General features: G+C 41.5%; 1 protein-coding gene across 5 annotated transcripts in view; it reads right to left on the bottom strand.

The window, feature by feature from the left end:
- The window catches only part of DYM (dymeclin), a 165,673-nt gene that overhangs the window by 23,713 nt on the left and 128,565 nt on the right, over nt 1–13,395 (bottom strand). For all 5 annotated transcript variants that reach the window (XM_081929707.1, XM_081929711.1, XM_081929708.1 and 2 more), the window contains one exon: nt 12,980–13,093. In XM_081929707.1, the coding sequence (XP_081785833.1) occupies nt 12,980–13,093 (114 nt within the window). The remainder of the gene's footprint in view (nt 1–12,979; nt 13,094–13,395) is intronic.

Below are 13,395 nucleotides of genomic sequence, written 5' to 3'. Positions count from 1 at the left end.
AAGGAAGAAGCTAGAAGTTGTTCCTGTAAGTAGTTGGCAAAACACACAAAATTGACCAAAAAATAAAAATATATATGGGGAGATTGCCCTCTCCAGGTGTTACTCACATGAAAAGGATCCACATCACATGGCAATGGGCCCACCCATTAGGTCTGCCCTCAAAGTTGCCCCTGCTGCCACCATATTGTGGCAAATGTTCTTAAGTGGACAAGTACTCTATGCATTGAGGTTCCTCAGACAATTAGAGGTCTAAACTGCACATTTGTAAGTGTATGCTTGAAAGACCTTAGGTATATATGCAGGTCATACAGCACCTATTCCAACAGTCTCATGTCCATGCTGTGCTTTAAGACAAGAAAAGATGCACATCTTTTAATCCAGGCATTTTGTATTTGGAAATATATCTCTCATGAGCAAATACTGCCACATTATAAACGGTGCAGATCTGCATAAAATCAGCCTGGTACAAATTTATACATGTGTGTGCTCCTGAAGAATAACACTCTCTTTATGTATTTAGTACTACAAAACAGTTCCCAAATAGAAAATATTGTGTATGGAATTGGATATTAATGCATAGAATTCATTACACATGGGTTTATACTCTTTATACTCTTCACCTAGACCTTGGCTGTCTGATGCCCCATGCCCATTTAAATTTCTTTTTTTCCCCCCTTACATATTTTTTTAACCGTAATTTTATGTTGTGAACCTCCTTGAGATCTATGGGTGAATGCAAATGGAATAAATGCAAATGGAATAAATGCAAATGGAATAAATAATAATCACCATCACCTCAGCTAATAGCATTTTTATAAAAGCTGTGATTTTTAGAAAATTCGAGACTCATGTTTGTAAATCAATGCATTTCATAATTAATTATATCCGTTTTAAATGGATATCCTAGTAGTCATGACCAGGTCTACACCTGCTTTAGGTTAGCAGTGCTGCAGAATCAGGGGCATCCCGATCCTTTGACTGGATCCCTTGTAAAACAGCATTATCAGATTCAGCGTAACTGAGAATATCTGTAGGCTAAAAAGCAACCACGGATCTCTTTTCCCCTCACTCTCCAAATGATGAAAAAGACAATGGTTACTCAATGTACATCTCCCAACAACCTGTGTCCCTGTTAGAGAGACAAATGCCCCTTTGAGAGACCAGGTGTCCCTGGGCATCACCTAGTAGCAGACATTCCAGCAGGCTACCTGAATGGTTCCCCTCTCACCTGGTCACGAGATCTGTACCTGTAAGAACCTGTGTGTGAGCTTGTTTTCTTTTATTCCTCCCTCCACATCCTTTTGTCTCCGTGTGTCATGACTTTTAAAATGTAAAGCTGAGGGCAGGGATTGTCCTACCACTGATTTTTGTAAGCCACTTAAAGCTTCTTTGGCTGAGGTAAAAATTATTAAATCAATCACACATCTACAACAAATTGTCTCGCCTCACCCCACAAACATATAAACAAGATTACCTGCTTTAAAATAGTGTGCAGTCATCCTCCCCCGGCCCCCAATAACCCTCTTCTTTTGTGTGCATAATCTGATCTACAGCGACAAAATTTTGTTTAGACTGTTAAACAGACTGTATTAGCAGGTGAAAGATTTTCAGCTTTGAAGAAGAAATATGTAAGAAAGAAAGAAAGGATTCCCAGTTTCAGGGATGAAACTGTTGGGGACATGGAATTATCAATTGGTTTATATCATGAGAATACAGATATTCAAACAAAAGTCCTAAATCCTTACAATCTAAACAGAACAGGTTTTCTTTTCAGACGATGTCAGAAAGAAACTTAGAGCAGCTAATGTACTCTTGCAGTTTCTGAAGCTAGCAATAAACCAGATTTCGTCAGTGAGGTTTGGCAATATGAGGAATCCTGTAACCAATTTCATTTCCTGATAAATGAATGGTCCACTGGGGAAAGTCAGCCAGAGAGTTTTGGAACTGCTGAGGGCTCAGACGTTGCTGAAGGACTCCTTGAAGGAGCCAGACTGTCTATTGCTTATCGCTGCTGAGCCAAAGAGTACCATGCAAAACACTGCAGCTGCCAGACTCCATTTAGAGCTCTTACTGAAGGACAATGCAATAGCACTTCACACACGTGTGGCAGCTTTTTAAGAATACAAAAAGGATGTAGCACTTCCTATAGTGTTGTTCTAAGTGAATGCACTGGAAATGCGTGACTGTATAAAACAACACTCTTAGTTGGCTTTATTGCTCATGATTCATTTTAAAATATAAGCCCTGTATTTTGGGAGCAGGTTCGGAGATGGTACATTTGGATATATGTTTTGCTAGAGAAAAGATGTCCAAAGTTATTGATTTTGAAGCAACAGGTAACTGGATTGCTTGGTAGGTTGCTACTTTAATTGCAAAATCCACAAAGATTCTCAAACAACAAAACCTCACCTTCAAAAACAACAATTGATATATCAGTTTCTGTATGAGCCTGATGACCCCTGAAAAGGAGAAGATATAAAGTAAAAACAAATAACTTCCTATAAAATTCAGGCCCTTCATAACACAAGTACATTTGGGCTTCGTAGGCTAGATTACTAGCTGAATCTGCAGTTAATTAGCTGAACCCTCAAGTTAGAAAAATCCCCAAATTTACAAGAATAAACTGTTCTACTTATAAAAAGGCACATCCAATAAAACTGTGTGCACGATTCATACAGAACACATTTTTTCTAGCATCTTTGGATATTCTACCAGCCATGAAACAAATATAATTGGGGTGTAATTATTTAGAAGTAAGATCAACAGAAGAATACTGCTGGCTTCCACCACTTTGTTTAACTGGTGTGTCAGTTTACATGCAAATTCATGGCTCATTTCTGATGTACCGTATTTTTCGCTCCATAGGGAGCACCGGTCCATAGGGCGTACCTAGTTTTTAGAGGGGGAAATCAAGAAAAAAAAATCTTATTTCCCCCCCAGCCCCAAAGAGCAGCGTACAGGCTGCGCACAACCTCTCCCTGCCGGAGGGGTTGCGTGCAGCTATGGCACAAGCCAAGGCAGCGAGCGGGATGGATCCTGCTCACTGTTTTGGCTCCCTCTTTGGCTTCCTCTTCAGAGGCTGTGCGGGGCTAAAGAAGCCATAGCTCCCTGCCAGAGGGCTGCGCGCAGCTATCTCTGAAGCCTTCCGAGCGCAGTGCAAGTTCCTGCTGCGCTCCTCAGGCTTCAGGTTCATTTTGCTGAAGCCGGGAGAGCAAGACTCTCCTGGCTTCAGCGAAAGGAACCTGAAGCCTCCAGAACGCAGCGGGAATGTGCGCTGCACTCCAAAGGCCTTCAGGCAGCTATCCCTGATGCCTGGAGAGTGAGAGGGGTCAGTGCGCACCGACACCTCTCGCTCTCCAGGCTTCAGCGAAAGCAACGGGAAGCCTCCGGAGTGCGGAGGGAGTGCTCCCTCTGCATTTTGGAGGCTTAGCATTGCTATCGCTGAAGCCAAGGAGCCTGCATTCGCTCCATAGGACGCACACACATTTCCCCATAAAAAGTGCATCCTATAGAGCGAAAAATACGGTACTTATTCCATAGTGTTAAACTGATATATGAGAATTGCCATGGCAGTTCCAGATCTACAGCATTTGGTCAACAGCAAGTAGCCAAGACAGATGTGCTAGAAATTTTATAAGCAGGTTATTACGGTGTTATCAATCACTTGTTGTAAAAGCCTGGAATTTGGTATTCGGGGTATGCGATCTCTGAACATGCATGTTCCCCTTTTAGCTATCATGGCTAGCAGACACAGACCTACCCACCTTGTATTCAACCACAACACTTTTAAAATGCATTGCTGCTACCTGCCACCACAATTAATTGCGTACTATGTTGATGGCACATTATGCAAAGAAGTCCTTATTTATCTTAAACGGCTGCTTATCAGTTTCTTTTAATGGATTTCCCCATTTCCCTTCCATACTTTTTCTGCATTTTAACCTACAAAAACAACAAAGAACCCCATGGCACTTTATAAACACATATATTGCAGCTTAAGCTCTTGTAAGCCAAATACTTTTCATTAGATGTGACAAAACTAATGCCAAAACCTCATCTTTAAGGTGCTTTGGCTGCAAAGAACTGACATGGTTACCTCTCTCAAAACTACTTCGCAACCGTCTTTTCTCTCTCTCCTAAGGTAAAACAGATCCAACTATTTAAGTCTTTCCTTTTAAGAAGGATGGTCTTGCTTCAAGATCAAACTCCTGTACACCCTGAAAACAATTAGTGGTAGCTCATAACCTTTAAGAGCTGCAGTTCTTTGAAATGCTAAGCGGTGACGCCTCACATTCTTGGACACTGGACAGGAACAGGGTTGAAGATCTATTTACTCTTGGTCTACAAAGAAAATGTTTTATGGAGGGGGTTCCTTGCCTTGCAAGTTGGAAAGCCAGATAATTGTATTCCATTGGAGAACTCTGTGGCATGCTTACAGTAAAAACCTGATATTATCTCAAGGAGTTTCAGTGGCAGAAATTCAAGTGCGTCTTGCTAATGCACATTTTCCTGTGTTGCAATCGTGAAGTGATGTTTGCACTCCTTTTCAGCGGGAGAGCCAGAAAAGCATTAGGGCATTTTATAGCTTTAATGCCAAAATGGCATGCAGAATAAAATTGCTCCTTCTTTCTTGCATAGGTCAGCAATGCTAGTAAGTTGTCTTAATTCTTCTCCTACCGAGATGTCCCCCCCCCCCGACATCACCTTACCATAAGACAAATCCCACAGTGGGGCCTTCAACCAAATGGAGGTAGAAATGCTGTTTTAAACTCTATAACTAACTGACAGCTACAGTATAAAAGCAAACCTCAGGTGCTTGAGTTCTCATGTTTAGCCATATTTGAAAAATGAATTTCCTACAGCCCTTCTACGGATTCTACCCCTTCCCTGAAGTCTACATTAATATATGTTGATTTTCAGACTCAGACGATACCTGGGGTGAGGTGGAGTGCATGTCCTCCTTTTCAAATTTTGAGAGTAATATATAACTAAGGTTGCAGTTACAACATGAATGAGCTCTCTTTGGGAGAGTCACACAGAGGTTGTGGATGCCATGATAAACACCACTGCTGTAACATCAAGAAATCCTTTGACCAATATTGTATTTTAACGTAACCAAGACCTTATGTGGAAAAAGGACTTATCTTCATAAGAACAAAATAAACTAATCCTTGGAATGAGAAACAATTAAATACTTCATTTCAGAGGTTTACTGGAGAAGGTATTTTACTGGGTGTGTTGGTGGCATTTAAAAATTTCAAGAAATCAGAGAAAAGCTATTATTTTAGTCTATGAACATTCTATAACACCTAGTCAATGTAGACTTAAAAAAATATGTTCAGATTTCAGCATTGTGGACTGCTGAATGGAAATAATGTTTAATTATTTGTTCTCTTAACCAACAACTTCATATCAACATATGAAGCTACTTTGTACAGGGTGAGGCCCCCAGTCCATCTCCTGCAATATTGTCTACTCCAGGACTGGGGAGCCATTGTTCTTCGGAGGGAAAAGTGCATGGAGGACAGTGGTGAGGCCAAAGTCCTGAATGGATGGGGCCAAAGTATGCACACACTGGTGTGTCTCCATTCCTCCCACCCTGTCACAAGTTTTTCTCCATACTGCATTGTGATAAAGGGACCGAACCCAAAGGGTGCTCATCAATGGTTCCTCTTCATCCTGGAGAAGAGTGACTAGTGGGGTGCCACAGAGTTCTGTCTTGGGCCCGGTCTTATTCAACATCTTTATCAACGACTTGGATGATGGACTCAAGGGCATCCTGATCAAATTTGCAGATGACACCAAACTGGGAGGGGTGGCTAACACCCCAGAGGACAGGATCACACTTCAAAATGACCTTGACAGATTAGAGAACTGGGCCAAAACAAAACAAGATGAATTTTAACAGGGATAAATGTAAAGTATTGCACTTGGGCAAAAAAAATAATGAGAGGCACAAATACAAGATGGGTGACACCTGGCTTGAGAGCAGTACATGTGAAAAGGATCTAGGAGTCTTGGTTGACCACAAACTTGACATGAACCAACAGTGTGATGTGGCAGCTAAAAAAGCCAATGCAATTCTGGGCTGCATCAATAGGAGTAAAGCATCTAGATCAAGGGAAGTAATAATGCCACTGTATTCTGCTCTGGTCAGACCTCACCTGGAATACTGTGTCCAGTTCTGGGCACCACAGTTCAAGAAGGACACTGACAAACTGGAACGTGTCCAGAGGAGGGCAACCAAAATGGTCAAAGGCCTGGAAACGATGCCTTATGAGGAACGGCTAAGGGAGCTGGGCATGTTTAGCCTGGAGAAGAGGAGGTTAAGGGGTTATATGATAGCCATGTTCAAATATATAAAAGGATGTCATATAGAGGAGGGAGAAAGGTTGTTTTCTGCTGCTCCAGAGAAGCGGACACGGAGCAATGGATCCAAACTACAAGAAAGAAGATTCCACCTAAACATTAGGAAGAACTTCCTGACAGTAAGAGCTGTTCGACAGTGGAATTTGCTGCCAAGAGTGTGGTGGAGTCTCCTTCTTTGGAGGTCTTTAAGCAGAGGCTTGACAACCATATGTCAGGAGTGCTCTGATGGTGTTTCCTGCTTGGCAGGGGGTTGGACTCGATGGCCCTTGTGGTCTCTTCCAACTCTATGATTCTATGATTCTTGCCTTGCAGCTTGGAAAGACAGCTGGTGGGGCTGGCTCAGTGGAGTATCCAGGTCTTGCTTCACTAGCTCAAGTCCCTTCACTTCTTCAGCAGCAGCATGCAAGGGGACTGGGATGGCAAACCATTGGCCACTGGGTAGGCAAAGCAGAACCCCTGACTGGCTTCTCTACTGGCTGCTGAGGAAGTGGCTGATCTCAGCTTGGCTACCTGAGATTTAAGCACGAAAGTTACGGTGCTGATGATTGCTTTGTGGTGGACAGAACAGTTTCCAGGGTGGTAACGGTGAACTTCTCAATAGGAATTCAAATTCATTCTCAATAGCAATGGCTCTTAAGGAATCTTCCTCTCAGAATGTTTGTTTGAAGAATTCCAGAGGTAAAGATTCAGAGTTAGATTTTAGGGGCAAATGCCCACCAAATAGTGCCTTGGATGCCACTTTTGTTGCAATTCAAGCTGAGGTGTCCAATGCAGTGCTTTTCTATGCTCTGTTGGACCATTTTCAGTTTATGTGCACAAGACTCCAGCACTAATAATAATAATAATAATAATAATAATAATTTATTTATACCCCGCTCTTCCCGGTTCAGGAAACGGGGCTCAGGGCGGCTAACAACAAATTTAAAACACTTAATTGATGCTACAAAAAAAGCATAAAATACGGTATAAAGCATAAAAGGTAAAGGTAAAGGTACCCCTGCCCGTACAGGCCAGTCGTGTCCGACTCTAGGTTGTGCGCTCATCTCACGCTATAGGCCGGGGGCCAGCGCTGTCCGGAGAGACTTCCGGGTCACGTGGCCAGCGTGACGAAGCTGCTCTGGCGAGCCAGACCAGTGCAGCACACGGAAACGCTGTTTACCTTCCCGCTATAAAGCGGTACCTATTTATCTACTTGAACTTAGGGGTGCTTTCGAACTGCTAGGTGGGCAGGAGCTGGGACCGAATGATGGGAGCTCACCCCGCCGCGGGGATTCGAACTGCCGACCATGCAATCGGCAAGCCCTAGGCACTGAGGTTTTACCCACAGCGCCACCCGCGTCCCTATAAAGCATAAATAACAATAAAATAAAAAATCAATTTATGATGCAATTGGTGCCTTGCTTCTCTTGTCACCTGTCCATTTTATTTACTTCATAGAACTTACATACTGCTTGATTTTAAGAAAACAACAACCCCAAAGCAGCTTGAGAGAGGCAAGCACCACCTACTGAGAAGCCGTAGCTCCTAATAAAATATCTGTGTCTCAATGAACTAATTTTCCTGATGGCATCAATTTGACTTGCTTTCTGAGAAAATTCTCTTGGAGCTGGCATGATTCCTGTATACTGGGATCATGAATTTGTTAGTTGTCACTATAATGCTGCTTCCATTTGCTATTCATCTCTTTAGCACATCAAAGAAATGGTTTCTTATAAAATACAGGTACACTTTGAAGCCAACAAGCAGGGAAACCAGGCTGTGCATATGTACACACACACACACACACACACAAACAAACACACACACACACACAGAGAGAGAGAGAGAGAGAGAGAGAGAGAGAGAGAGAGAGAGAGAGAGAGAGAGATCAGCATTTTGGATTGCTGGAGACAAAAAGAATCTGCAAAGGAATGGGCTAGAAAAGCACCATTCCTCCCCCAGCCCTGGCTTTTGGCCCTATTTTTAAAGAGCAGGCTTTAGTGCTCTGTTAAGCAGAACAAATTTCAATAAATACTACATACTTCATGCCATGCTGGCAAGGGGCAACGTAAGAACATACTGGCAAGCATGTTAGAGACATGAAAGAGAAAAGGAAGGAGTAAAAAACTAGGCAACACACTGAGAAATAAAACTGGGAAATTCAACAGAGGAAAACCATTTGTAAAATAAATGTTTTCTCTTCAAATGGCTTACCAGCGGGAAGTTTCCTTCAAAAGCATTTAAATGTGATCTCTTAAATGTTGCTCATTCTATGAACTCAAATGTCAGCTTCCAGTTAATAACGTCTGGCATTCAGAACAGGTTTTCCCACTTAAAAAAAAAAGTGCAGCTATCTTCTGGCTACCTTCCCTGAAAACCCTGAGATAACTTCCAGACTTCAGACAGAGTCTCACTCCTCTCAGGCTCTTAATCCTCAAACTACAGATAATTTCACCCAAAGGGAGGGAGGGGGGGGGGGGAAAGACTGTGAACTTGGGGCTGGGGGTGGGGTAGACACTGAAGTCAATTTTCAGTTATCACTCTGATCTTTAAATTACTCTTAATAATAATCTTCTGCAATAAAACAAGGAGCCTGTAATGTGGGCTGCCTGTCTGCAAAGGAGACAGCTCTATCTCTGCATGCTGCAGCTTCCACCTCAAGACCCAGGCGCATTAGCTTCATTTATCTCCTTCCACAGGGTGAGGGAGCAATCCAAGACCTGGTTATTTCAACACCTGCTACTTTATCTCCCAGCTTCTGCTGGAATCTTCTAAGAAGGCTAATTACCCAGTTTGGACTTTCCCTACCCTGCATAGCGCATGGCCAGGAGCAGACACTTTAAAGCAACAGCTAATTATAATCACGCTTATCTTGAGCAGCAGTCAGGTGAAGATGCTAAGGGAGTTTCCAATTCTCAGACACTTGACTGTCAAACACGTCCGCCCTCTTCCTCCCCAATGTGTGCCATGATGCGTCTCTACGCAGGGTTCACTTTGGCACCAGATTCCTTCGACAGAATGCCACAACAGTTTGACCGGATCCAAACCAAGAGTTCACCTACTAGCCTAGCACTAAGCCTACTAGCCTGGCCTCTAATCTTCCTCTATGTAGCCTGGGGCTTGCCTACTCCACAAAGTGTATGACAAACACAAATCACATGTGCTCATTGGGAAAACAAACAAACATCTGACAAATGCATTTAGTTACATCTGCAGTATAAATGCTCTCTTCTCAATTATCCAAACAGCAGCAAATCCTTGTTATCTTAATTCACAGTGTGTTTCCGTGTGGGAGGATAGTCTGTTTTTCTGAACTGCCAATTGTTGAAGGATTCTGTTCATTTTGATGCAATGTTTTGTGGTCCTTGGTGAGACCCGGCAGAACATACACGTAGAGATATTGGGGATCAGCTTTCTATCTAACTTTTTAGGAATAGGCCAGTGAGCACAATTCTAGATTCATGTTGGGATATAATGATGGATCCATCTCCAAAAATGTCAAGTGGAAAATCGAGTTAACATTCTAGGAGGCCTTCTGTTCTTATAACTGGGTTTCTAACACAGTTCTGCCTTTAGATCTGAGGTTTTTGTTTCGTTATTTTCATTCTGTAAAATGACCCACATAGTTTCTGAAGGACTTTTTATTCAAATTTGAGAAGGAAAAAAACTTGTTCTTTTCAGGGGTGACAGGAAGTAAAACAGTATTGGGGAACCTCAGGCCCACAGGTCTAATGAGACCTAGCAGGCCTTTCCATTTGTCCCATGTGTAGTTGTCACTAAGCCACATCCACCTGCACAACATCTGATATCTGGTGCAGGGCCATATTATATATGAAGAAAGGTACAGTTTGGTGCCTTCTGAATTTAGAAACCTTTTCCTGAGTTGTACCAAACCAAGTTTTGTGCAGAACAGACACACTGAAACTGATGGAGCTAAGTCAGTCATGTCCATTAAGCTCAAGTGGTATTCAATGAAGTTGTACTCAAGAGCAGACCCAGAAAAAATAATAAGCATGACTAGTTCTTTAGTCGTGTCCGACTCTTCGTGACCCCATGGACCAAAGCACGCTAGGCACTCCTGTCTTCCACTGCCGCCTGCAGTTTGGTCAGACTCATATTTGTAGCTTCGAGAACACTGTCCAACCATCTCGTCCTCTGTCGTCCCCTTCTCCTTGTGTCCTCCATCTTTCCCAACACCAGGGTCTTTTCCAGGGAGTCTTCTCTTCTCATGAGGTGGCCAAAGTATTGGAGCCTCAGCTTCAGGATCTGTCCTTCCAGGGAGCACTCAGGGCTGATTTCCTTCAGAATGGAGAGTTTGATCTTCTCGCAGTCCATGGGACTCTCAAGAGTCACTGTTTTATTATTTCTTTGTTTGACCCCTCATAAGGTACAGAGTTCTTGCTACAAAGTGCTGCAACCTTAAAGGACTAGATAGCTTACATACTGGAAAGCAGAAGGAAATTGGAGACAGTGTAGAAGTGATAGGGCCACAAATTTTAACTAGAACTATGGGATCAGAGGTGGGCCATGAGATTATTTTATTTAACAAAATTTATATACCACTTGGTTGTAATAAACCTCTAAGTGGTTTACAATAATTATTGAGCAATTAAGAAACACCCCTCATTTATCTGGGAAACCAGTTCACCATCTCAGGCCACTGGACATCCACACACTGGTCCAATGTATGAGTAGAATGGATTTGTGCAAAATCCAATTTACAATATCTCAAACAATGTGACAGATGTCCTACAGAAAACCGACCACAGAATCTGGATCAACCATATTGACATGGATACACCTTGTTGAAAAATACCAGGTACACAGAAGGAAGGCACGTTCTCATTTCCTCACCAAGTGTAGGGGAAAGAGTGAACTATTTGGTCCGGGCTGCTACTTTACATTCCAGTGTGTTTTTAATTTATTTGAGTTCGTTTCCATGCCTCTGAGGGCAGAGACCACCTTGGCTGTCTCTTAGTGCAGACCCAGGTCATCGAGCCCGAGCTTCCATAAGAGCTGTTCACAATGAACCACCATTGGCAGGACTGGCAGCAACAGCAGCAGATATGTTCTATGTTTATACTATTTTATTCTCTTGTTAATTATGCTGTTTTAAATGTGCATTTAAAAAATGACTTCCTTTAGTAATGTTCAGGGAAGTTTTTAATGTGTGACATCTTAGTGTATTTTTGGTCTTTGTGGAAGCTGCCCAGAGTGGCTGGGGAAACCCAGCCAGATGGGCGGGGTACAAATAATAAATTATTATTACTATTATTATTGTTGTTGTTGTTGTTGTTGTAATTTTTTATTTTGAAAGGTTTAAGACAAAACTTTTTTTGTTAACTTTGATGCATTAAATGTGCATTCTGTAGTTTACCTCCTTTGTAACATTTTATTTTGAAATATTTAAAATATTTTAGTTTCCTGTTACTTTGTTGGCCTAAATGTATACTTTAATGTTTGACTTTCTTTAGTAATTTTTATTCTGGATTGTTCTATTTGACATTTTAATGTGTTGTAAACTGCTTTGATGTATTTTTTCTTAACTATATAAAGTGGCGTAGGAATGAAATGAACAAATAAAAAAATAAAATAAAAACTATATACAGTAGTACCCTGGTTTTAGAACAGCTTAGTTTATGACAACTTGGAAATAGAATGCTGCAAACCCAGAAGTAGGTGTTCCGGTTTGTGAACTTTGCCTTGGAAGCAGAACATGTTCCGCTTCCTGTTGAGTGTGTTCCGTTTGTAAATTGAGTCCCCCGCTGCTAATCAGAGGCTTCCTGTTGAGTCTGTCGGCTGTTGAGTCCCGAGCACCCACACAACACAGAGGTGATATTTGGAGCTTTTGTTTTTGCTATTTTTTGTGTTTTTGTTTGTGTGGCTTTTCGGTTTTTTTACTGTGACTTGTTCTTCGTTTTATGGGACTGACTGGTGACTGTGGCATGTGACTTTGTTTTTGTGACTTGTTTTTGTGACTGTGTGGAACACAATTGATTGATTGTGTGACTGCAGAAATGGATAAAAGTCCCCCATCCAAACAATGACTATCATTAGTGCATGTAAGAAATATTTATATTTTAAATTTTTATCATCTACAATACTGCCTTATTTTTTCTACAGTATAGTACACTGATTATTGCTTTCATTTTATGAATCAATAGTCTTGTTAGATAGTAAAATTCATGTTAAATTGCTGTTTTAGGGGTTGTTTTTAAAAGTCTGGAACGGATTAATCTGTTTTGCATTACTTTCTATGGGAAAACATGCCTTGGTTTTAGAACACTTTGGTTTTCGAACAGACCTCCGGAACGAATTAAGTTTGGGAACCAATGTACCACTGTAGTCACAAGACATCTCTAGTAGCAACATGTGCATATAATTCATTAGGGTTCTTGAAGAAGCATACGATCATAGAAATGGTAATTTCTACACCAATGTTATATAGCCATTCGTTCTTTTTCACAGTATGCTTGCACATTCCGTTATAGATTAATAATCCATACAAACACAGGAACTCAAATATAGTAGAACTCTACAGCAGGCAATGCTGTAACCTAAAGAAAGAAAATCATCCTTAAAGTGCTGCTTTGTGGCATGCTACACATTGACTGGTTTTGTTAGCACTCACCCTGAGCCTGTCTTTGGGCAGAGCAACAGCTCCTTGCTTGATGATTTCCAGAACTCTCTCTACAGACAGCTCAGCCCCAGCCTGCTCAATTCTGGAGCTAAAAAAGCTGATCACCTGGAATGGAAAAGGGAAATATTATATATATATACACACATATATACTTATGTCTGTAAATAAGTGGAAGAACAGGTTAATTAAACAATGTCAGGGTATCTGTCAACTAGATTTTTTTTTAAGGATATAGAAACCTACCCAGCTGATTTATGACAGTGAGTCATTTCCTAATTGAGATTCTTCAACTGTCAGGTATAAATGCTAGATTAAAAACAGTATTTAGCATTCATATTCCAGGTAATTTAGGCACTATTATTTCCACATATTCAGCTTGTTCCTATACGCTATGACCATGATCCAAA

The sequence above is a fragment of the Podarcis melisellensis genome, assembly GCF_964234715.1.
Source record: "Podarcis melisellensis genome assembly, chromosome: 11".
NCBI lineage: Eukaryota > Metazoa > Chordata > Lepidosauria > Squamata > Lacertidae > Podarcis > Podarcis melisellensis.
Note: the sequence above shows the minus strand (reverse complement) of the source record. Positions and strands in the feature narration are given on the sequence as shown.